Below are 26,777 nucleotides of genomic sequence, written 5' to 3'. Positions count from 1 at the left end.
TTACAAAAAGGAACAAAGCACTTAGGTAGGGAATCGGGAAGTTCAAATGTCCTTGACCAATGGGAATATGAAAAATCCCATGGGTTTCAACTATATATAGATTATACGAGGGGAGGCGGGGAGACGGGAGGACCATTCACGCGCAAGGGAGGGAAGTTCTTGATTGGATGAGGAGGAAATGGCCATGGGACATTTCTTGTCTTCACCAAATAAATGCTTGCATTGCATTTTACTGCCTTGCTATCAATTCGAATTGCAAAATATATTGTTGGGAATCCTGTATGGGCATTCCCGAGTCCCTTTGCACCTCAGATTTCACAATTCTCTCCTCATTTAGAAAATAATCTTCGATTGATTCCTAATATGAAAATGCCGGTCTCCGCATTTTGCTGCGCCATATTCCATCTGCCATGTCTTTGCCGACTTTCCAAACATGCCCAAATCCCTCGGCAGATCCGCTGCTTTCTCCACGCTATCTGCCCCTCCACCGACCTTCGCAGCATCACCAGACTTCGCACCAAGCATTTAATTCCCTCATCCAAACCATTAATATACAACGTGAAGAGCAGCGGCCACAGCACCGACCCCTAAACCCTGGCAGTCAATGAGTGAAGTTTACACGGATGCTGCCAGGGCTAGGGGGTCTGAACTTATGGGAGAGGTTGAGTAGGCTGGGTCGCTATTCCTTAGCGCACGAGGATGAGCCGTGATCGTATAGAGGTGTTAAAAATAATGAGAGGAACGGGTCGGGTAGATACACAGAATGTCTTGCCCAGAGTAGGGGCATCGAGGACCAATAGATTCAAGGTGAAGCGGTAATGATCTAATAGGAATTTGAGCTGTAACCTTTTCAAACAAAAAGCAGTGGTTGCATGGAGCAAGCTGCCAGAGGGGGTAGTTGCGGCTGAGACTATCCGAAAGTATAAGGAACAGTTAAACAGGTTGATGTGACACGTTTGGATTGATATGGTCCAAAGGCAGGCAGGTGGTACCAGTGTAGCTGGGACATGCTGGCCTATGTGGGAGGTTGAGCCGAAGGGCCTGTTTCTATACTCTATGTCTCTATAAAGCCATCAATGTGATATGATTGTGATTCATCCTAACGAAATTGGAGATTGCTGGGTCTCTGATGGATTGCGCGTCATCATATTTGTAGAGTACATCTTTCAATCAATCAAGATGTGCAATGGCACTTTATTAATCCGAGATTTATCAATTGGCATCTAATTGCATGCCATTGTCACAATCAAGGGCCACTCCCACCCCTAACCCCTCCCTCCCTTAAGCCCCGGTCATTCACTGTTCTCTCCACTTCTGTTGGACAGCGTGTACCAAAGCATGCAAGAACGTACCACCTGATTCAGGGACAGCTTGTTCCCAGCTGACCTCTCGTGTGCTACCTTCCCGTGGTCCTCATGGTTGAAATTAAAAATGCTATTTTTATTCTCTAGATGTGACACTACACTCTGCACGTTGCTCATTTGTTTCGTGTTGCGCTACCAGATATACTGAGGAGTGATGTGATCTGCCTGTATAGTACGCCTAACATTTTGTTTCGCAGCACACGTGATGGTAATCAATCAATAACCATTCATCTCAGACAATGCGATGATAGACCGGGGATCCCGGATTATGAAGTGATGAACGGAGCGAAATTGATGGTTAACTCTTGTATGCGTGGGATTAACATCACATTCGCTGTGATCGGCAGCAACGTTTCCCACTGATAAAGTGGCTAAATTAATACGACCAGTTGATTGCATGGGGTTAGGAAGTCAAATAGTTGGCGCTAGGTATCATTTGGAGGCATGTGGTCAGATACTTTAATTTCCAGCTGTAATTGATAGATTGGAATCTGGGAGGTGAAGGCAGACAATGGATTGCGTCACCGAAGGTCCATTGTTCTACGTCACACACTGTGGATTATTCATCAACGAGCGCCTTGGAACCTTCTATGTTTGTTTCCTGTGGCAACCAAGGTCATTGTTCTCATTGCCCAATCGGCGCGCGTTTGTCCAACGCCACCGTTCTATCCCCGGGGGCCGTATAAATACCGGAGCGGCGCCGCATTGCGTCACAGTCTCGAGAACCACGCGAGCGGAGCAACATGGTCAGCGCGCGGGAGAATGTCCGCGGGACGCGCGTGTTCCCCCCGGGCGAGGGATCCACGGGGGAGGGAAGCGATTGTCTACAGACACCGGACACGGGAAGGGGAGAGCGCACCCGGGGAATGGGAACGTAGTGGGTAACTGGGAACTGAGAGCGGGAATGAGACGGCGACGGGGGGAGGGAGGCGCAGGGTCATATTGTGCAGGGAAATGATGAATGCAATTTCGAGGAATTTGCGGGTTACATTCGGCGAAGGCAGCGTGGAGAGTCTGCGAATTACAATGTTGGGTGGAACTGAGAAGGTGGTCATAATTGGGCGGGGGACGGTGAGCGATCAGGGCCAAACTGGCTATGAATAAGTCCAAGTGGTGATCAATAGGAATTATGGAAATCACGCGGCCCGCAGCAGTAAACGAGAAATTACCAACGCTCACCCCTCGCCCTAACATCTCACCGCCTGTTTCCCCTCGCCAACAGCGCGAGTGTCTTTCAATCCACATCGGCCAGGCTGGCGTCCAGGTTGGCAACGCTTGCTGGGAGTTGTATTGCCTGGAGCACGGGATCCAACCTGATGGACAGATGCCCAGCGACTCGACCATCGGAGGCGGCGACGATTCGTTCAACACCTTCTTCAGCGAGACGGGTGCGGGCAAGCACGTACCAAGGGCCGTGTTCATCGACCTGGAGCCCACGGTGATCGGTAAGTTGGGAGGTGCAGAGAATGTTGGCCGTTCTCTTAAGTCCTTCCCTTCCGGGGAGGGGGCAGTGTGTGGCAATGGTTAATTCTCTCTATACCGCCCTACAGATGAGGTGCGGACCGGCACCTACCGCCAGCTCTTCCACCCCGAGCAGCTCATCACCGGCAAGGAGGACGCGGCCAATAACTACGCCCGGGGCCACTGCTCCATCGGCAAGGAGATCGTGGACCTGGTCCTGGACCGCATCCGGAAGCTGGTAGGTTGCTCAGCGACTGCAAATTACCGACTGCCGCTCCGCGTGCTTACAGCGCCAATGTATCCGGTTGCACCGGCCCATTCGCGAGTGCTGCGGCCACGATGTTCCCAAATACTCATTGTCACCGCTCTATTTGTCACTGAGATACTAACCGAACCATCTCGTTCTGCGCCGGCTGTAGAGAGCACCATGACCCTCTCGTGTCGCTCCTTCCCTTTAAACGTTGGCACAGAATTGAGCTTTTGTCCCATCTCCACCCTCAGTCCGATCTCTGCACCGGACTGCAGGGGTTCCTCATCTTCCACAGTTTCGGGGGCGGCACCGGCTCGGGCTTCACCTCCCTCCTCATGGAGAGACTCTCCGTCGACTACGGCAAGAAATCCAAGCTGGAGTTTTCCGTCTACCCGTCGCCGCAGATCTCCACCGCAGTGGTCGAGCCCTACAACGCGGTGCTGGTCACCCACTGCACCCTGGAGCACTCCGACTGCGCCTTCATGATGGACAACGAGGCCATTTACGACGTGTGTCGGCGGAACCTGGACATCGAGCGCCCCACCTACACCAACCTCAATCGCCTGATGGCACAGTTAGTGTCGTCTATCACCGCCTCGCTGCGCTTCGACGGCGCTCTCAACGTGGACCTGACTGAGTTCCAAACCAACCTAGTTCCCTACCCGCGCATCCACTTCCCGCTCGTCACCTACGCTCCCATTATTTCTGCAGAGAAGGCTTACCACGAGGAACTGTCCGTCTCCCAATTGACCAACGCCTGCTTCGAGCCGGCCAACCAGTTGGTGAAGTGCGGCCTTCGCCAGGGGAAGTACATGGCGTGCTGTATGCTGTACCGCGGGGACGTGGTGCCCAAGGACGTCAACGCCTCCATCGCCACCATCAAGACAAAGCGCTCCATTCAGTTCGTGGACTGGTGCCCGACCGGGTTCAAGGTGAGTGTGACCAACGCTCGCGTTTCCATGCACACACATGCAGTCTAATTCACCTGCTGGAATAACAACATACATGCAACGACTCAGAATACATCCTTGGCACCATTTGTACTTTGCAAATAAATCATATCAGCACCCGAAGGACACACACACACACACCCCTTCTTCAAAGGTTTGAATATTTTGCAAAGGGTGCAGGAGGGTGTCATCCGGACAGTCCTTGTCCTTGCGGCCTTGTGTTTATGGAAGAGGTTAGATAGGCTGCGGCTTTTTTAATTTGGGGCGTAGAAATCTGAGGGGCAGGACATATCCTGGTGTGCAAGATCACGAGGGACATGGTTAATATGTGCTCTCATCTTAACATCTCAAAACTGGATGTCCTCCACGTGAGGCGAAAGATGAGATATTTAAGAAGGACCTCCCGAATAATTAATCTATTCTGAGGGTAGTCCGCATCTGGAACGAGTTGTCAGGTAAAGCTAGTAACCCTTACGTTTGCCACATTTAAAGCATAGATATAAATTCCCAAAACATAGGATGCACAGGAAGGGTTTAGAAGGATAAAGGGAAGTCGCATGCAAATGAGACGAGCCCAATATGCCAACTGTGGGGCATGGACAAGGTGGTTGGAAGAGCACGCTTCCCAGCTGCACAGCATCATACCTTCATGGCTCGAACACACATGTATCGGAAATGGAATCGCTAAGCTATTAATCAATGATAATTTGTGCAATTTAAGGGCGCAGTACTAAACCGATAATGCAAGCATATTTGTGCAAGTAGAATTAATTTAAAAAATAATTTCCGGCCGCAGGTGGGCATCAACTACCAGCCCCCGACGGTGGTGCCGGGGGGCGACCTGGCCAAGGTGCAACGTGCCCTCTGCATGCTGAGCAACACCACCGCCATCTCCATGGCCTGGACCCGCCTCAACCTCAAGTTCGACAAGATGTACGCCAAGCGGGCCTTTGTCCACTGGTACGTGGGAGAGGGGCTGGAGGAAGGAGAGTTCCAGGACGCGCGGGAGGACATGGCGTCGCTGGAGAAGGACTACCACGAGGTGGCCGTGGATTCCGCCGACCTCGAGAGAAGGGGGGAAGAGGAAGAATAAAATGTATTAATTTAGTAGTTAGAAGTTTAATTTAATACAGATTTAATAGATTATATTGATAGATATTATACTTATGATGATAAAATTATTTTAAGGACCGATTGTTTTGTCGATTTATTTGAGGTCTGAGTATGGAAAATAACAACATTGTTAGGCAGAAAGTGGGGAGAGTAATTTGGGAGCAGCTGTTCGTTTGTAAGTCCTCATCCTACCTGTAGGAGTCATTTAAAGACGAGGTGATGGGAATTCAGTTCTGGCGTGCTCCACAGAACATGAAGGATGCGGATGGCGGTTTTCCTGAAGCTTGGATGGTAAATTCAGTCAATAAGAAAAGAGAAAACTACCTCGGCGGCGCAGCGGTACAGCTGGTGCTTTACAGCGCCAGAGACACGGGTTCGATTCTGACTACTGGTGCTTATCTGCACGGAGTTTGTATGTTCTCCCCGTCATCGCGTCGGTTTTCCCAGCGTGCTCCAGCTTCCTCACACACTCCAAAGTCTTACAGGTTCGCAGGTTAATTTGGCGTCTGCAAATTGTCCCTAGTGTGTCGGATAATTTTGAGGTAGGGGAATTGCTGGTCGCCGCACGCTCGGCCAGCCGACGGGACTCCTTTCGCGCTGTATCTCTGAAAAACAAAAAACACTTGAAGGAAACTGATGAGTCTGAAGTAAGGCCTCGAATCGAAACGTCACCTATACATTTTCTCCAGAGATGCTTCCTGACCGCGGCTATTCCAGCATTTTGTGTCTATGTTCGGTGGTAAACCAGCATCTGTAGTTCATTCAGACAGAAAATGAAATACAAGTATGTTTTAGGATGTTGAGATATGACAGGGTCGTGCATCGGGAAGGTCAAATGTCTTTGGCCACTGGGAATATGAAAAATCTCATGGGGTTTCAACTATATATGGATTTTACGAGGGGAGGCGGGGAGAGGGAAGGACCATTAATAGGTGATGGAATTTAATACTGAGAAGTGTGAGGTGTTGCATTTTGGGACGTCGAACAAGGGAAAGAGCTACACAGTAAATGGCAATGCTCTGAGGAATATTGTGGGGCAGAGGGTTCTAGGCGTGCAGGTGCACGGTTCCTTAAAGGTCGAGTTTTAGTTAGATAAGGTAGTCAAACAATCTAATGGCACATTGACCTTTATCAGTCAGAGTGATGTATATGGAAGTTGGGAGGTCATGTTGCAGTTGCATAAGTCGTTGGTAGGACCGCATTTAGAATATTGTGCCCTATTTTTGGGCACCATGTTATAGGAAAGATATGTTCAAGCTTGAAAGGGTTCAGAAACGATTTACGAGGATGTTGCCAGGACTAGAAGGTGTGAGCTATAAGAGAGGTTGAGTGGGTTGGGTCTCTATTCCTTGGGTCGCAGGATGATGAGAGGTGATCTTACAGAGGTGTACAAACTAATGAGAGAAATAGATCGGGTAGATGCACAATCTCTTGTCCAGAGCAGGCTAAATCGAGAACCAGACCACACGGGTTTAAGGTGAACGGGAAAAGATTTAATAGGAATCCGAGGGGCAACGCTTGCTGGGAGCTGTACTGCCTGGAGCACGGGATCCAGCTGAATGGACAGATGCCCAGCGACAAGACCAAGGGGGAGGGGGGGGGGGCACGACTCCTTCAACACCTTCTTCAGCGGGGCTGGGGCGGGCAAGCACGTCACCCGGGCCGTGTTCATTGATCTGGAGCCCACGGTGATCGATAAGGTGAAACCAGGGAGAGTCCTGACATGTTGGGCCTTATCTGAAACCTTCCCCGCGGCGTTTGACGAGGGGCGTGTGATTCTTAATGAACCAGTTTCTTAATGAACTGGTCCATTCTCCGTTCTCTGTTTGCTCCCCTGTAGATACAATACAATACAATACAATACAATACAATTCAATTTATTGTCATTTGGACCCCTTGAGGTCCAAACGAAATGTCGTTTCTGCAGCCATTCATTACAAAACAAAAAGACCCGAGACACAACACAATTAACACAAACATCCATCACATCGCTGTGATGGAAGGCAAAAAAAAACTTATCTCTCCACTGCCCACCCCCCCCCCCCCCCCCCCGATGTCAGAGTCAGAGTCAAAGTCAAAGCCCCCGGCTGGTGATGGCGATTGTCCCGCGGCCATTAAAGCCACGCCGGGTGATGCAAGGCCACGCACCGGGTCTTGGTGTTAGAGCCCCCGGCGGGCGCTCGCAAAGTCCCGCGGCCATTCCAAGCCGCGCGGGGCGGTGATGTAAGGCCCCGCTCCAGGTGCTCTTCAACCCCGCAAATCGGGCGGGAGAAGTCGCCGTTGCGGAAGCCCCGAAAAGCGGTCTCCCAGCAGGGACCGGCGGGCTCCCGGCGTTGCCGTCCGCCAAACCCGCAGTTGCAGCCTCCGAAACTCCGGAGGTCGGGTGGCAGCAGCGTCCACTACAGCTCCACTCGCTCCGGACTCGGCCAGCCCCGTGGCGGTAAGTAGTCGGCAGCTCCGCAGCTGGAACCCCAGGTCGTTCCTGTTGGAGGCCGCTCCACGTTGCAGCCCCAACGACAACGGAGACCCGACAAAGAAAAGGTCGGGTCTCCCGTGCAGGGGAAAGATTTTAAAGTTACCCCCTACCACCCACCCCAACCCCACCCCCACACACACATATACCCCAACAAAAAACAAAACAAAAACTACATAAAAACGAGACAAAAAAATAATAAAACACAGACGGACTGCAGAGGCCGCTGCTGACGAGAGTCGCGCCGCCCACCGATGAAGTGCGGACCGGCACATACCGGCAGCTCTTCCACACCGAACAGCTCATTGCCGGCAAGGAGGACGCGGCCAACAACTACGCCCGGGGCCACTGCTCCATCCGCAAGGAGATCGTCGACCTGGTCCTGGATCGCATCCGGAAGCTGGTAGGTTGTGGAACCGAATCCAACCGTGAACCAGCGCCCGGTGTTCACCGATCTGGTGATCCTGGTTCGCCCGTGGCCCGCAGTTCATGAATGGTTCAGCGGTCATGATTCAGCTCAGCGATCGTCACCCGACTGGATCCCCGTTCACGTCTCCTCCCCGCGCCCACAGAGTCATATAGCGATAGAGTTGTGCAGCGTGGAAACAGGCCATCGACCCACACCGATGCATCTACTCTGGTCCCACCTGTCCGCGTTTGGTCCATATCCCTCCAAACCTATCAAATCCACGTACATGCCAGTTAAAATGTTTCTTAAACGTTGCCATAGTACCTGCATCATCTACAGTTATAGGGAAGGTTCACCAGACTGATTCCTGGGATGTCAGGACTTTCATATGAAGAAAGAGTGGATAGATTCGGCTTGCACTCGCTAGAATTTAGAAGATTGAGGGGGGATCTTATAGAAACTTATAAAACTCAAATCCTTTTGCTATGAATCGTTGGCTGATCTATCTTCCTCTCTTAAACCTATCTACATGCTTTCTCCCCATAACCCTGACACATGGCACATAGCAAAAAGATTTGAGTATAGGAACAGGGAGGTTTTACTGCAGTTGTACAGGGTCTTGGTGAGACCACACCTGTAGTATTGCGTCCAGTTTTGGTGTCCTAATCTGAGGAAGGATATTCTTGCCATAGAGGGAGTACAGAGAAGGTTCACCAGACAGATTCCTGGGATGTCAGGAATTTCATATGAAGAAAGATTCAATAGACTCGGCTTGTACTCGCTGGAATTTAGAAGATTGAGGGGGGATCTCATAGAAACGTACAAGATTCTTAATCGGTTGGATAGGCTAGATGCAGGAAAATTGTTCCCGATGTTGTGGAGGTCCAGAACAAGACGTTACAGTTTAAGGATAAAGGGAAAGTCTTTTAGGACCGAGATGAGTAAATAATTTTTCACACAGAATTCTCTGCCACAGAAGGTATTTGAGGCCAGTTCATTGGCTATATTTAAGAGGGAGTTAGATGTGGCCCTTGTGGCTAAAGGGATCAGGGGGTATGGAGAGAAGGCAGGTACAGGATACTGAGTTGGATGATCAGTCATGACCATATTAGAAACATAGAAACAGAAACATAGAAAATAGGTGCAGGAGTAGGCCATTCGGCCCTTCGAGCCTGCACCGCCATTCAATATGATCATGGCTGATCATCCAACTCAGTATCCTGTACCTGCCTTCTCTCCATACCCCCTGATCCCTTTAGCCACAAGGGCCACATCTAACTCCCTCTTAAATATAGCCAATGAACTGGCCTCAACTACCTTCTGCGGGAGTGAATTCCAGAGATTCACCACTCTCTGTGTGAAAAAAGTTTTCCTCATCTCGGCCCTAAAAGATTCCCCCTTATCCTTAAACTGTGACCCCTTGTTCTGGACTTCCCCAACATCGGGAACAATCTTCCTGCATTTAGCCTGTCCAACCCCTTAAGAATTTTGTAAGTTTCTGTAAGATCCCCCCTCAATCTTCTAAATTCTAGCGAGTACAAACCGAGTCTATCCAGTCTTTCTTCATATGAAAGTCCTGACATCCCAGGAATCAGTCTGGTGAACCTTCATTGTACTCCCTCTATGGCAAGAATGGCTTTCCTCAGATTAGGAGACCAAAACTGTACGCAATACTCCAGGTGTTGTCTCACCAAGACCCTGTACAACTGCAGTAGAACCTCCCTGCTCCTATACTCAAATACTTATTGAATGGCGGTGCAGGCTCGACGGGCCAAATGGCCTACTCCTGCACCTATTTTCTATGTTTCTATGTAAACCTCGATCAGATTCTTGACACACGACCAACCAGCAACACAACCGTGCTGACTATACCTAATCCGCCTATGTCCATCCACATGCATTCATAACTTGTGCCTTAGATACTCGCTCGCATCTTTTCGACCACAAATGTTAAACTAAAACCACTGATGTGAGGTTCCATCCACCTCTCCAGAGGGTCAGTTTACCCCCTGTAACACCCACACTCACCCCCACACCTTTCCCCCTTCTCAATGCTCTCTGCTTTATCTGACCACAGGCCGACCAGTGCACCGGACTGCAGGGGATCCTCATCTTCCACAGTTTTGGGGGCGACACCGGCTCGGGCTTCACCTCCCACCTCATGGAGAGACTGTCCGTCGACTACGGCAAGAAATCCAAGCTGGAGTTTTCCGTCTACCCGGCGCCGCAGATCTCCACCGCCGTGGTTGAGCCCTACAACGCGGTGCTGGTCACCCACTGCACCCTGGAGCACTCCGACTGCTCCTTCATGCTGGACAACGAGGCTATTTACGACATCTGCCGGCGGAACCTGGAAATCGAGCGCCCCACCTATACCAACCTTAACCGCCTGCTGGGGCAGGTAGTTTCGTACATCACCGCCTCGCTGCGCTTCGACGGCGCCCTCAACGTGGACCTGCTCGAGCTCCAGACCAACCTGGTCCCCTGCCCGCGCATTCACTTCCCGCTGGTGACCTATGCGCCCCTGATCTCGGCTGAGAAGGCTTACCACGACCAACTGTCCGTGTCGGAGATCACCAACGCCTGCTTCGAATCGGCCAACCAGATGCTCAAATGCGACCCCCGCCAGGGCAAATACATGGCGTGCTGCATGATGTACCGCGGGGACCTGGTGCCCAAAGAGGTCAACGCCTCCATCGCCACCATCAAGACCAAGCGCTCCATCCAGTTCGTGGACTGGTGTCCGACCGGGTTCAAGGTAGGAGGAGGTTGTGCAGGAATCCACGCGGCAGAAGCTTGACCCAAACACTGGTCTCGCACTGGGCTGTGAAATCTACCACAGCCAGACCAGCCGCTCCACGATTGCAGAAACCAGGAGACGTTCTTTCCAAACCGAGGGCCTGGCTTCTAAACATCCAGGGAACCATTGAAGGTTTCTAGGAGACTTCTGTCCAATGGCTCACGCCAGGACCTTGATAACTAGCAGGGGTTTCCCTCGTTTAAAGGCGCAAATCTACATGTTTTAGACCACGATCAGTAACATTCGGCCCATCGGGTCCATGTTGACCCTCCCACACTGATCTGTTTTGTAGTTAATGCCTATTATGTTCTGTGTGCTGAAGCAAAGCAAGAATTTCATTGTCCTGCCAGGGACACATGACAATAAACTCACTTGAACTTGAACTTGGACCAGTAATTCCATTCTGTCCTGTCACTAATGTCTCGCTAGAATTTAGAAGATTGAGTGGCGATCTTATAGAAAGGTTCAAAGGTTCAAAGGTTGAATTTATTGTCACATACACCTAGGTGTAGTGACATTCTTTTTGCCAATGCAGCACATAAAAAAGAATACAAACATAGCAATAATAAATAGCTTCAACATAAAAACATAAAAACATCCCCCCACAATGGTTCCCATTATGGGGGAAGGCACAAAGTCCAGTCCCATCCCCAATGTTCACCCATAGTCGGGCCTATTGAGGCCTCCACAGTTGCCTTCACGGAGGCCCGATGTTCCAGGCCGTCCTCGCCGGGTGATGGTGTTCCGGCGTCGGGAGCGTCCTCTCAGCGGCTTGGGAACCCTGGAACGGCCGCCTCCCTACTCGAGACCGTGGCTTCCGGAGCCGACAAGGCCGCGCCGAATGGAGCTCAACTGGCGATCTCGTCGCGAGATCCCAGGCTCCCGATGGAAAGTTTCAGCGCCGCCGCCCGCAGCTCCGCGATGTTTTTAACGCCGGTCCCAGCTCACCGGAGTTCCAGCGCGGCGACCCAGGCAAGGCACCGCCCGCCCCGCAATGGCGTTCCAGCGCTGCACCGCCGTCCTCACACCCGCAGCTCTGCCGCCGCCGATGCCGGTGCCGCCGCCGCCTATGCCGGTGCCGCCGCCGCCGCCGCCGATGCCGGTGCCGCCGCAGCCGCCGATGCCGAGGCTCAGGGCGGTCCCCTCGCTCCTCGGACCCGCGGCTCCGCAGCCGCCGCCGATGCCGCCGATGCCCCGGGCGATCCCCTCAGGAAACGCCGCTCCAGGCCCGCTGGTAGGCCGCGAGGACGGGTCGAAAGTGCAGCCCGGAGAAAAGCTGCATCTCCGACCAGGTAGGGACCCTGAAAATTAGTTTCCCCCTTCCACCCCCCTCCCCCACACATAAAAAAGCTAGAACTCCTCAAAAACAAAACACTAAACTAACTAAAAATAAGAAAAAAGATGAAAAAACAGACAGCTGCAGGCTAGGCAGCCATACCCCCTACAGGTCGGCGCCAAGAAACGTACAAAGTTCTTAGGTGGTTGGACAGGCTAGATGCAGGAAGATTGTTCGCGATGTTGGTGAGGAAGGTGCTGAGTTAAGTTGTGTAACAGCCACAGGGAAGAAGCTGTTCCTGAACCTGCTGGTCCGGCAACGGAGAGACCTGTAGCGCCTCCCGGATGGGAGCAGGGTAAACAGACTGTGGCTGGGGTGAGAGCAGTCCGTGACGATGCTGTGCGCCATTCCCAGACATCGCTTGCTTTGGACAGACTCAATGGAGGGGAGTGAGGAACCGGTGATGCATAGAAACATAGAAACATAGAAAGTAGGTGCGAGAGTAGACCACCAGGTCCGTCGAGCCCGCACCGCCATTCGCTCATGGCTGAACACTAAACAGACACACTTACCCACAAACAGTAGACACAAGACACAGAACACAAGACACTACCCTCCCCTTTATACCGCTATCACCCCTCTCCACCCCAAAAACCTCGCGTTGGACAATTTTCACCACCCTCTGCAGTGCTTTCCGGTCGGAGACCGAGCAGTTGCCATACCATACTGCGATACAGTTGGTAAGGATGCTCTCGATGGTGCAGCGGTAGAAGTTCACCAGAATCTGAGGGAACAGATGGACCTTCTTTAGTCTCCTCAGGAAGAAGAAACGCTGGTGAGTCTTCTTGACCAGTGTTGACGTATCGTTGGCCCTCAGTGATGTCATCAGAGATGTGGACGCCCAGAAACCTGAAGCTGGAAACACGTTCCATGTGACCCCTTTCCAGAACTAGGGGTCACAGTTTAAGGATAAGGGGGAAATCTTTTAGGACCGAGATGAGAAACACATTTTTCACACAGAGAGTGGTGAGTCTCTGGAATTCTCTGCCACAGAAGGTAGTTGAGGCCAATTCATTGGATATATTTTAGAGGGAGTTAGATGTGGCCCTTGTGGCTAAAGGGATCAGGGGGTATGGTGAGAAGGCAGGTACAGGATACTGAGTTGGATGATCGCACATGATCATATTGAATGGCGGTGCAGGCTCGAAGGACCGAATGACCTACTCCTGCACCGATTTTCTATGTTTCTGTTTCCTCCTCCGTCCCGTTAATATGGATGCTTCCAATGTGTCTGCAACCAAACTAAACGCTGTTTCTCTCATCCCCGTAGGTAGGCATCAACTACCAGCCCCCGACGGTGGTGCCGGGGGGCGACCTGGCCAAGGTGCAACGAGCCGTCTGCATGCTGAGCAACACCACCGCCGTCTGCATGGCCTGGACCCGCATGAACCTCAAGTTCGACAAGATGTACGCCAAGCGGGCCATTGTCCACTGGTACGTGGGAGAGGGTCTGGCGAAAGGGGAGTTCCAGGACGCGCGGGATGACATGGCGTCGCTGGAGAAGGATTACGAGGAAGTGGGCATCGATTCGGCGGGTCTGGACAGGAAGGCGGAAGAGGAAGTGTGAATATCCAGAAAGACTCGTTTACTTTTATTACTAATGTTGTAAATATAATTTATGAAATGTAATAAATGTAATAAATCTATTTTAAATTCAATTCGTCTTCCCTCCTCCTTAACGCTATAATTTCGCTTGAGACTTTGGATTTTTATTTCAGCGTGCGAGCAGGCCATTCGCCCCACTGAATTGGTGCTGACCAGCAAAAATCCTATAGCAGAGCAAGATGGCTTACTCTCGCGCAAACGCGTAGGACGGTCATGGGCAGATTCATGGGTAATTATGGGACCACATTTTAGCAACCAGCCTCCGCCATCTTGTTCCACCATCTTGCTTCCGGCCAAAGATCGGTTCTTTCTTTCCGTTAACCTTCAGCCTCCGTTCCCGTATCTTCGCTTTGGTCTTTGACTTGAGCGGGGAGAGGGAGGTGCGCGGCCTGAGGCAGCGGGGAGAGGGGGTGCGCGGCCCGGGGAGAGGGGAGTGGGGCATAGGGGGGGAGATATTGTAGTGTGGGGGCAGGCGAGGGAAGTGCCGGGGGGGGGGGGGGGGGAGGGGGGAGAGAGATTTGAAGGGTGGGATGGGGCCTAGTGTGTGTGAAGTTACGGGGAGGTTTACAATGTTTCTTATTTAATGTCCCTTGTCTAATCTGAAATAAAGTTCATCATTGGATATAAAAATCAGAATAAATATAATTGTGTGTGTTATATGATTATATAAATGTATATCACATTCATGAATGGGTGTTTATAAACATTTTATTCTTTAACAAGAATTAATAGAAGTATGAACTAACAGAATTATGAATCTAACCCTATATCAGGCACAAAACCTGTTCCCCCGCAATTTTAATTACCCTGGGAATCGGGTCAGGTCGGGTCGGGTCAGGTGGGCTCCGGTTACTGCAAAATCAACTCAAACACTGCTTGTGAGCCATTTAAAAAGAAATGATTAAAAAAAACATTAAAAAAAGACAATTAACAGCGTCATATTTTATTCTTGACAAGAATTAACAGAAGTATGAACTGCCAGAATTATGAATCTAACCCTATATCACACACACAAACTGTTGATTACACTGCGAGTCGGGTCGGGTCAGGTAGGCTCCGGTTACTAAAATGGGCGGGAAAAATGCCCAGGATCCCCTCCGTAGCGTACTACACGTCAGCCCATTGCATTTCGCAGGAGTAAGCCAGCTTGCTCCGCTATAGGATCTTTGCTGACCAGTACACTGTTCCCGGTACACTGGCACTATCCTACACACTAGGGACACTATATATTATAGGAAGCCAATTAACCTGCAAAAATGTTTGTTTCTGGAGTATGGGAGAGGAAATCGGAGCATCCGGAGCAAACTGGTGGTGTGTGAGGCAGCAACTCTAACGCAATGCCACTTTGCCACCGAGAGACAGCGCCATAGAGATATAGAAACATAGAAACATAGAAACATAGAAAGTAGGTGCGAGAGTAGACCACCAGGTCCGTCGAGCCCGCACCGCCATTCGCTCATGGCAGAACACTAAACAGACACACTTACCCACAAACAGTAGACACAAGACACAGAACACAAGACACTACCCTCCCCTTTATACCACTAACACCCCTCTCCACCCCAAAAACCGCGTGAACTCCTGGGGGAGGCAAAAAACCGGATAAAAACCCAGGTCCAATTCGGGGAAAAAATCCGGGAAATTCCTCTCCGACCCCAATCCAGGTGATCGACACTTGTCCAGGAGATCACTCAGGTCTTACTATACTAACCATACCTAGGTCCATATCCCTGCCCTCTCCCCGTAGCCCCTTATCCCCTTGGCAGCTAAAAAAACATCTATTTTAGACTTAAATATATTTAACGTTTCTGCTTCCACTGCTCCCTGCGGCAGTGAATTCCATAAATTAACCACCCTCTGGGTGAAGAAGTTCTTCCTCATCTCAGTTTTAAAAGAGCCCCCCCTTATTCTGCGACTATGTCCCCTAGTTCTAGTTTCCCCGATCATTGGGAACATCCTCGGTGCATCCACCCGATCAAGGCCCCTCACGATCTTATATGTTTCAATGAGATCGCCTCTCATTCTTCTAAACTCCAAAGAGTAGAGTTCCAGCCTACTTAACCTTTCCTCATATGTCAATCCCCTCATTGCAGGAATTAATCTTGTAAACCTTCGCTGCACTGCCTCCAGGGCTAGTACATCCTTTCTTAAGTATGGACCCCAGAACTGTACACAGTATTCCAAATGTGGTCTCACTAATACTGTGTACAGCTGCAGCAAGACCTCCGTGTTTTTATACTCAATCCCCCTAGCAATAAAGGCCAAAACTCCATTGGCCTTCCTGATTGCTTGCTGCACCTGCATACTAACTTTTAGTGATTCATGTACTAATACCCCTAGATCCCTTTGCGTTGCATTACAACGCAGCTCCTCCTCATTTAGAAAATAACTTGCCCTATCATTTTTTTTCCCAAAGTGAATGACTTCACATTTATTAGTATTAAATTTCATCTGCCAAGTTGTTGCCCACTCACCTAGCTTATCTATATCCTTTTGCAGACTCTTCCTATCCTCCTCATCCCCTACCTTTCCTCCCATTTTTGTATCGTCCGCAAATTTTGATATATTACACTTGGTTCCCTCCTCCAAATCATTTATATAAATTGTGAACAACTGGGGTCCCAGCACCGACCCTTGCGGAACCCCGCTAGTTACCGGTTGCCATCCCGAGTATGAACCATTTATCCCCACTCTCTGCTTCCTATTTGTTAGCCAATCCTCTACCCATGCTAATATATTACCCCCAATCCCATAATTTTTTATTTTTAGCAATAGTCTCTTATGTGGCACCTTGTCAAAAGCCTTTTGGAAGTCGAAGTATACCACATCCACCGGTTCCCCTTTATCCACCCGGGTTGTTACTTCCTCAAAGAATTCGAGCAGATTCGTTAAACAGGACTTCCCCTTCACAAAACCATGCTGGTTCTGTCCGATGAGGTCATGTTTATCCAAGTGCCCCGTTAGTGTTTCTTTAATAATTGTCTCTAACATTTTACCCACCACCGATGTTAGACTAACCGGTCTATAGTTACCCGCCTTCTGTTTACTTCCTTTTTTAAATATAGGTGTTACATTGGCCATTTTCCAATCCACTGGGACCGTTCCTGCCTCCAGGGAGTTTTGGAAAATTATCACCAATGCATCCACAATCCCCACCGCTATCTCCCTCAATACCCTTGGATGTAATCCATCAGGCCCAGGGGATTTATCCTCCTTCAGTCTCATTAATTTCCCTAATACCATCTCCTTGGTGATCTTAATAGTATTTAGCTCCTCCATTCCTACCGCCCCCTGTTTATCCAGCGTTGGAATATTTTTTGTGTCTTCTATGGTGAAGACTGATACAAAATACTCGTTTAATGCCTTTGCCATTTCCATGTTCCCCACCAACAACTCTCCAGTCTCACCCTCCAATGGACCAACGTTCACCTTAGCCACCCTTTTTCTTTTTATATAGCTATAAAAACTCTTACTATTAGTTTTTATGTTGTTCGCTAAATTCCTTTCATAGTCTATTTTCCCCGTCTTAATTAATCTCTTAGTTATTTTTTGCTGACCTTTAAATGCTTCCCAATCCTCTGCCCTCCCACTATCTCTGGCTACCTTATATGCCCTTGCCTTCAGCCGAATACTATCCTTTATAGTTTTACTGAGCCATGGCTGACTGTTCTTACCCTTACCCCTTTTTTTCTTCATAGGAATAAATTTTTCTTGAAGGTCATACAGTAGATCCTTAAACGTACACCACTGCTCATGTACCGTCTTATTCTTGAGTCTGCTATCCCAGTCAACTTTGATCAGCTCAGTCCTCATACCTTCATAATCCCCCTTATTTAGACTAAGCACCCTAGCCTGAGTTTCAACCTGCTCCCCTTCTATTTGAATATGGAATTCGACCATATTGTGCTCACTTGTTCCCAACGAGTCCCTAACTATGACATTTTTAATTAATCCTGCTTCATTACACAGGACCAGATCCAAGATTGCCTCCCCCCTTGTCGGTTCTGCGACATACTGTTCTAGGAACCCATCTCTAATACATTCTATAAACTCTTCCTCTAGTCTACCCTGCCCAGTTTAGTTTGCCCAATTAATATGAAAATTGAAGTCCCCCATGATTACAGCAGTTCCCTTTTTACATGCGTCAACTATTTGCAGATTTATGTTCTGACTAACAGCGTCACAGCTATTTGGAGGTCTATAAATTACACCCACTAGTGTTTTTTTCCCCTTGTTATTCTCTATCTGTACCCAAGCTGTTTCACTATCCTGATCCTTCAACGCAATATCCTTCCTCTCTATTGCCGTGATTCCCTCCCTTATTAAAAGGGCCACCCCTCCTCCCTTTCTTTCCTGTCTATCTTTTCTAATTGTCGAGTACCCCTCTATATTTAACTCCCAGTCCTGATCCCCTTGCAGCCATGTCTCCGTAATGGCCACGATATCATAACTATATATACTTAATTGCACCGTTAATTCATTTATCTTATTTCGAATACTCCGTGCATTTAGATAAAGGACTTTCAGATGATTTTTACTACCCTTCCTTTCCGTTTTTGCCCCTTTTACATCTAGAGCTTTATCTTCACACATTCTGGATCCTCCTGTCACATTTTGATTTTCCGCTTCCCCACTGATACCCTGCTCTATTTCCTCTACCCCTGCCGTTATTACCCCCCTTGATACCTCCCCCCCGCTACTTAGTTTAAAGACCTCTCTACTGCCCTAGTTATATGATTTGCCAGGACCCCAGTCCCAGCACCGTTCAGGTGAAGTCCGTCCTTACAGAACAGATCCCCCCTGTCCCAGTACTGGTGCCAGTGGCCCAAGAAACCAAACCCATTTTTCCCACACCAGTCTTTGAGCCACGCATTCAGCTTTTTAATTTTACGTACCCTCGCCGATTTGGCCCGTGGCTCAGGTAGCAATCCGGAGATCAGTACCCTCGAGGTTCTGCTTTTTAATTTATTCCCTAACTGCTCAAACTCCTTCAGCAGATCCTCCTTCCTCGTCCTTCCTATGTCATTGGTCCCCACATGGACCACGACCACTGGATCCTCCCCCTCCCTCTGCAAATTTCTCTCCAGCACCGCAGAGATATCCTTAACCCTAGCACCGGGTAGGCAACACAGCCTTCGGGACATGTTCTGCTGGCCGCAGAGAACCTTATCTACCCCCCGAATAATACTATCCCCTATCACAACGGCATTTCTTCTAACTCCCCCCTCTTGAATGGCCCCCTGATCCACGGTGCTGCAGCCAGGTTGCTCATCCCTCCCACAGCCCCTGATCCCGTCCTCACATTGAGTAAGAGCCTCGGTCATGCTCGTCAGGGACAAGGGCTGTGGCTCCTGCCGCATCTCCTCCTGGTTCCCCTTACCTGCCTCGCTTATGGCCACACCTTCCTTTCCTTGCTCACCAACTACTGAATTAGTTAAACTGGTCGGTGTGACCATCCCCTGGCACAAAACATCCAGGTAATACTCCCCCTCCCTGATGTTCCGCAGCGTATGAAGTTGGGTCTCCAGCTCATCAATGCGGAGCTCGAGTTCCGCTAGCCTCAAACACTTACTGCAGCTGTAGGGATCATCTACATCAATGGTGTCGACAAATTCCCACATCTCACAGTATTGGCACCATAGTGCATGGAAATTTGTCAACTAGTCAATGCCGACACATTTTTCCACCTAACCCACTCTCATTTTCCCACATGTTGGCTGAGTCCAGAAGAATATCCGGATCACCGTGTAAGAATAAGTGTAGACCATTTAGGACTGAGATGAGGAGAAACATTTCCAGCCAGAGAGTGGTGAATCTGTGGAATTCTCTGCCACAGAATGCCAATTCACTGGATGTATTCAAGAGAGGGTTGGATATGAGTCTTAAAGCTAACGGAATCAAGGGATATGTGGGGAAAGCAGGATCGGGTGCTGATTTAGGATGATCAGCCGTGATCAAATTGAATGGCAGTGCTGGCTCGTAGAGCCGAATGGCCTGCTTCTGCACTCATTTCTATGTTTCTACGTGAGTTTTCTAATCACACTCCAAAGACATGCAGGTTTGCAGGTTAATTAGCTTGGTGTAAATTGATCCTAGTGGTAGGCGAAGTGAGAAAAGGGTTAACAGACATAGTTGATTTAGACTAGGGATAGAAATATAACTTAGAAAGAAATAAGGTGTCAGCAGAAACCAGACTGCTGGTAGAATAGAAAGTAACAATATAAAGAACAAGAGAGAAATTCTAGATAATAGCAGCAAGTACAGATGGTGACATTTCAAGGATGAGAGTCAGAAGATAACCACAGTCACACAAGAACATAACGGGGACTGGGGGAAGGGGCATTCTGTACTGCGCTTGCGTGATGAGATGCCATGAAAATGTACTCACACCCACTATGACAAGATGCCTGATTTGAATGCACATGCGATGCATGATAGGGGAGGTGCCTTTGACGTTGGGTGGGCGTTCCACGACGTTCTCGTGGGAATCTGGGCTTTATGTTATGATTGGAAGAAGCTCAATGGGGAGAGATGAGAATGTGATAATAATGAAAAGAAATGTATAAAGATAAAAGACATCCCGATCCTCGGTGTGCCTCTAGGGGACATTGGTGGAGAGGCACCTATTCTGCAGAATATGAAATTAATAAAAACACTTCTTTGTCTGAATTTGTCTCAAGAGCATTTGTGATTTTTGAATCTCACAACTTGGGGGCTCGTTTCCGAGATCCAATACTCTAGACAGCTGACGGGAGTAGACGGACGAAGGGAAGGTGCACCCTGCTGAATTCAGCGGTCTCAGACTCCTTGCTTGCCATCAGCTGTTTGAGCAGTAGTATCCGGACCAAATAGAGACTCGGCAAAGAAGTGAGAGTGATAGGAGATCGCGAAAATCGAGTGATTCTGTGCAGAGACCCCGGTAAGAAACTTTTACTATTATAGTACTTCCTGGGCTATTGAGAATGATGAACACGGTACGATGAACACGGTATTAAGAATATAAGACCTTGTGGTTAACGCCCTGAAAGATTCAGGGGTCTATACGGGCAAGGCAGGGATGATACACACAGTGTTAAGAAAAAGGGAGGGGAAAGGCTGTGGGCCAAATCCCCGCATTCTGCCCAATAGTCCGTTGGGGGCAAATGCTGGACTCTGGAGGACAGGAAATACCCAGGGGTTGGAGAAGACAACAATGATAAGGTATTGTTATTTTGAATGGCCAAAACACCCGATAAAAGGAGCTTCGGTCTGGTGGCCGGAGGATGGGTCAGATGAGGATTGGGTACAGCAGGCATTAAATGTATATGTGAAAAATAAACCCAATCCAATGATAGAAGAAACCATGTATGCCGCGGTATGGGAAACAGGATGTAATTTGTTGAAATTAAAAGAAGAGGTTGAACAGTTAAATTCCTCTGCACCCTCATGGAATTTACTGGAGAACCTAGCTCCTCCCTATGTACATCAATTACCCGAAGTAGCGCCGTCAATTCAACTCCCGCCCCCACTCGTGGCGACGGGAGTGGAAAAGTTAACACCCGGGTCCGCTCTGGTGGTAAAGAGAAAGGTCAGGGTAAAACAAGAATTTAATGATGATGTTACTGACAGTGATGATACCGGTAGTGACCTACCGGACCCCAGGAGTGAAAAAGAAAAAGGAATAAAGAGACAGGAGGCGGTCGGGGTAGATGAATTAAATCCCCCGTCACCAGGAGAGGGAGTCAGAAGGTCAGACAGAGTAAAAAGAGGTTTGGTAAAAATTAGACCTCTAAGAGAGGTACCCATGGGAGGACCCCAAGGGGGAATGGGGTTTGTTAATGTCCCCTTAACTAGTACTGAAGTGAGGAATTTCAAGAGAGAAATGAAAAGCCTCCTAGAGGATCCTTTAGGTCTGGCAGAGCAGTTAGATCAATTCCTTGGGCCAAACACTTATACATGGGAGGAGTTGATGGCCATTATGGGGAATCTCTTCACATCGGAGGAGAGGCAAATGATTAGGGCAGCAGCAATGAAAAAGTGGGAACAGGAGAACCCTCCAGGGCAGCAGAATGCAGCGGCAGCAGATAAATTCCCAGTACAAGAGCCAGATTGGGACAAGGGAACTGAAGCAGGACGAAGGAATATGAAGGACCTGCGGGATATAATTATAAAAGGGATAAGAGAGGCAGTACCCAAAGGACAGAATTTCGAACGAGCATTTGAGAATGGACAGCAGAAAGACGAGGCTCCGACAGTGTTCCTTCAGAGACTCAGGAAGAACATGCAACAGTATTCTGGAATAGACCCGGACTCAGGGGCAGGACAACAATTGCTTAGGGCCAATTTTGTGACCAAATCCTGGCCTGATGTAAGGAAGAAATAAGGAAAAGATAGAGACAGGAAAGTTCCTGAGACAGGATGATAAGGGAGTTAACCCGAAAGTAGCAGATAAGAAGACGGCAGAGGCCGCGAAAGGAGGATGTGATAGAAGACGGCAAAGGCCGGGGACAACAGTGCAGGCGGGGAGAAAATATAAATTGAATAACCTATTTGAAGTAAGAATGAAACGAAGTGATTTGTTTGAAAACCGGTTTGGAACAAATGGTTGAAATGAGCAAGTTGTAAAATTGAACACAGACGCCCCGTGGCGGAGGTGGGACTTCCCACTGTGTTTGGGCCGTAGGGGATTGCGAACAAGCTGCAAAAATTAACTCTTTGTATCCTGGTAACCTGAAAAAGAGAAGTTGTAAAAATCGTTTCTTGATGTTCTTTTAGATTTCTTGTCAGTAAAGTTAACTGGAAATAAGTTAATTGATGAAACATGACCAGCTTTTATGTTGTTTTATGGTAGACATACAAGTTGAGAAACACAGACAGAGAGAGAGAGAGAGAGAGACAGTACGAGTAAGACAGTACCCCATTTCGACCGAGGGACGAAAAGGCTTACAACCAATCATTGAGAATTTATTAGAGGACGGGTTATTGGAACCATGTATGTCCCCCTACAATACTCCGATCCTACCAGTCAGAAAGACCGACGGGACGTTTAGACTTGTACAGGACTTGAGGGAACTGAACAAGGTGGTCCAAGCCCGACACCCGGTAGTGCCTAACCCTTACACCATCATGGGACGGATACCCCCAAGCCACAAATGGTTTAGTGTGGTAGATTTAAAGGATGCCTTCTGGAGCTGTCCGCTGGCAACAGAGAGTAGAGACTTATTCGCCTTTGAGTGGGAGAACCTAAAAACCGGGCGAAAGCAACAATTCCGGTGGGCGGTGCTCCCTCAAGGTTTTACAGAATCACCAAATTTATTCGGCCAAATTTTAGAGCAGGTATTGGAGGATTTCCCAGGACACGGGGAAACGCAACTATTACAGTATGTGGATGACCTCCTTTTTGTCAGGAGAGAGAGAAGATGAAGTAAGGGACGCCACAATAAGCCTGTTAAACTTCTTGGGAAGGAAGGGGTTAAGAGTGTCCCGTAACAAGCTTCAATTTGTGAAACAAGAGGTAAAATATCTGGGACATCTGATAAGTGGAGGAAAGAGACGAATCAACCCTGAAAGGATAGCTGGGATCACGGGAGTACCACTACCAAAGAATAAGAAAGAGATCCGAAAATTCCTGGGATTGATAGGATACTGTCGACTGTGGATAGATGGATCCTCCAGGTGCATAGATGGAAAAAGACATAGTGGGTACGGTATAGTGAACGGGGAAACGATGGAGGAAATTGAAAGCGGCAGGCTGCCTGGTAGTTGGTCAGCTCAATCTTGTGAATTATATGCATTAATGAGAGCTTTAGAATTATTGGAGGGGAAGGAAGGGACAGTATATACCGATTCAAAATACGCTTTTGGAGTAGTACACACCTTTGGGAAGATCTGGAAAGAGCGAGGAATGATAACAACTCGAGGTAAAGAATTAGCACATGAGCAATTGGTAGGACAGACACTGGAAGCCTTGCAAAAACCAGAACGAATAGCCATAGCATATGTGGCAGGGCATCAGAAGGGTAACACCCTGGAGGCCAGAGGAAATAGGGCAGTGGATGGGGTTGCAAAAAGAGCAGCCACAGAACAGATGGTAGAAATGAAGTCACTAATACCTTTAAGGGAACCAGAGGAAAAGATACCTATCTTTAGTGAGAAAGAATAGGAAAACATGAAAGAAATGGGGGCTCAGCGTACTTCAAATGGGAAATGGTGGACACCAAATGGAAAGCAGCTATTGAACAAAGAAATAATGAGGGAGTTATTAGGGAGATTACATGGACAAAGCCATTGGGGAACACAAGCCCTCTGTGACACCCTCCTCAGAACCTACGCTTGCTGTGGGATATTTACCATGGCCAAACAAGTCATAAGGGGCTGTGTAATATGTCAGCGAATTAATAAGAAAATCATGAGAGCAGTCCCAGGAGGAGGACAACCATTAGCAGTTCGGCCCTTCCAAAGAATACAGGTAGATTTTACCGAGCTGCCCCGGGTACGAACATGGAAGTACCTGTTAGTGGTAGTGGACCATTTCACCAGATGGGTAGAGGCATTCCCCACGGCAACTGCCACCTCACAGGCGGTAGCCAAGATATTATTAGAACAAATTATACCCAGATATGGGACTGTGGAAACAATAGACTCAGATAGAGGGACCCATTTTGCCTCCAAAACACATGAAATGATATGTGAAGCACTGGGAATAGAATGGAAATTGCATACACCATGGCATCCCCAGAGCTCAGGAAAGGTGGAAAGAATGAATGGCACCTTAAAGACCCAAATCACCAAGTTGATAGAGGAAACGGGACTCCCCTGGACTAAGTGCCTCCCGATAGCCCTGTTGAGAATCCGAACGGCACCTCGAAAAGACATAGGGATATCACCATATGAAATGTTATTCAGGCTCCCATACTTAGGGAAGATAGAAGGAGTCCCAACAATACAAGGGAACGATGTGTTCCTAAGGAACTATTTACTGGCAGTGTCCCAATCTCTTGCAGAACTAAAAATTAAAGGATTGCTGGCCCAGAGCCCACCACTGGACTTCCCGATTCACTCAGTCAAGGCTGGAGACTGGGTATTAATAAAAACGTGGAAAGAAGAAAAGCTGCAAGCTAAGTGGACTGGACCCTACCTGGTGTTACTAAACACGGAGACAGCAGTACGATCAAAAGAGAAAGGGTGGACACACGCAAGTCGAGTTAAGGGTCCTGTGGAGGCCCCACCAGACGATATCAGCCCGTGGACTGTGCGCAAAGGAGAGGAACCATTGACTTTAATATTTACCAAGAACCCGCAGGAAAAATGAAGATTTCGTGTTGGTGGGTCGTGTGTTGGGTGGTTACCCAACTTGTAAGTAATGTAACATGCATAAAAATCACAATACCACAGAATAGAAGGTCCACCACCATCCCATTTAATGTATGTAAAGGAAAATGGTGGTGCGGCTATAGAATGTATGTATGCACCCATCCCTGTAAAGATTGGCACGCGGTGTTTACTTCATTAAAATATGGGTGGCATCGGACCACCTATCAGTTTGAGATACACCGAGAGTATATCAAAACCCGAACGAGAAATTGCCAGGACGCGTATATGTGAGCATACAGAGTGTCCAAATACAGGAAAGTGGTAGGTATTGGATATGTGCAGATAAAACAGGGAAAGACGCATGTCTGAAGTTTGAGATAGAAGTAAAGCAAGATGGGAAGATGGTAATATACGAGGATAGGGGAGAGGTGTTCAAGATAGATGACAGTCAGAATAGGGATCCCGGGGCAACACCAGCACCACCAGTAGTCAGCAATGTCACCATGGAAGATGAGTCTAAGGATCTGAAGATAATGATAGTAGCAGGAGAAACAGGATTAAGGCAGTTATATAAGAAAGGAATACCAACAGGGGGAAAAGGAGCCAACACCTGGCTTGCCTGGATGATGTACACAGCCAGAAGTATACAACGAACCAATTGTTACGCCTGCGCAGGAGCTAGGCCTCAGCTGGTCCCAGTACCATTTCCCCTGAATTAGGATAGAACACCTAGGGCTATGACATGTATACTACAGCTATTCACGAATCCCCTCTTACCAAAGAATGTGATATGCCAGAGTTATCATTACCTATTTCCAGCCAGCAACAACAATACAAAGGGCCGAAGGGAAGACCCTCGACCTCCTCCATTTACCATTCCTTTTGGGGAGGAGGGGTTTGAGTGCTATACAAGATATAACGGCTGAGGAACAGGGGCCACTGTTCAATAGCTCCTGGCTGAACAAGCAGATAGTCAGTAGAGCCGATGTCTGGTGGTGGTGCGGGGAGAATACCCTGTGGCCCCGGTTACCAGGGTCATGGACGGGAACCTGTACCCTCATACAACTGATGATGCCCTTCACCATAGCAGTAGAACATGCTGTAGAACTCGATGAAGGAAGCCGACGACAAAAGAGAAATGTGAGAGGATCATTCGACACACACATCTATATAGATGCGATAGGGGTGCCAAGAGGGGTACCCGATGAATTTAAAGCCAGAAATCAGATAGCTGCGGGCTTTGAGTCCATGCCCTTCTGGTGGTCCACAATTAATAAAAATGTGGACTGGATCAACTACTTATACTACAATCACAACGCTTTATAAATTACACTCGAGAAGCAGTTGAAGGATTAGCGGAACAACTGACAGCTACCAGCCAAATGGCCTGGCAAAATCGCATGGCCTTGGACATGCTACTGGCTGAGAAGGGAGGTGTGTGTGTAATGTTTGGCGAACAATGTTGCACATTCATCCCCAACAACACTGCTCCGGATGGGTCAGTGTCAAGAGCCCTAGCAGGTCTCACCTCTCTGTCTATCGAATTGGCTGAGAACTCTGGAGTAGACACCTCCTGGACCGGGTTTCTAGACTCCTGGTTTGGGAAATGGAAGCACATCTTTACATCAGCCCTAACATCAGTAATAGTCATAGTAGGGTTATTGTGTTTGTTCGGATGTTGTATCATTCCCTGCGTACGGGGATTGGCTCAGCGATTGATAGAA

General features: G+C 48.7%; 1 protein-coding gene and 1 pseudogene across 1 annotated transcript; both read left to right on the top strand.

The window, feature by feature from the left end:
- The first annotated feature begins 2,673 nt into the window (after nucleotides 1-2,673).
- LOC116982156 (tubulin alpha chain-like) lies at nucleotides 2,674-5,118 on the top strand. Its single transcript, XM_033035470.1, has 4 exons — nucleotides 2,674-2,809; nucleotides 2,915-3,063; nucleotides 3,327-4,007; nucleotides 4,822-5,118. The coding sequence occupies exons 1-4, from the start codon at nucleotides 2,689-2,691 to the stop codon at nucleotides 5,116-5,118; spliced, it is 1,248 nt and encodes a 415-aa protein (XP_032891361.1). The 5' UTR covers nucleotides 2,674-2,688.
- A 279-nt stretch (nucleotides 5,119-5,397) lies between these two features.
- On the top strand, nucleotides 5,398-13,723 carry LOC116982276 (annotated as a pseudogene).
- Nucleotides 13,724-26,777: the final 13,054 nt, after the last annotated feature.

This window comes from Amblyraja radiata, chromosome 16, assembly GCF_010909765.2.
Source record: "Amblyraja radiata isolate CabotCenter1 chromosome 16, sAmbRad1.1.pri, whole genome shotgun sequence".
NCBI classification, from domain to species: domain Eukaryota; kingdom Metazoa; phylum Chordata; class Chondrichthyes; order Rajiformes; family Rajidae; genus Amblyraja; species Amblyraja radiata.
Note: the sequence above shows the minus strand (reverse complement) of the source record. Positions and strands in the feature narration are given on the sequence as shown.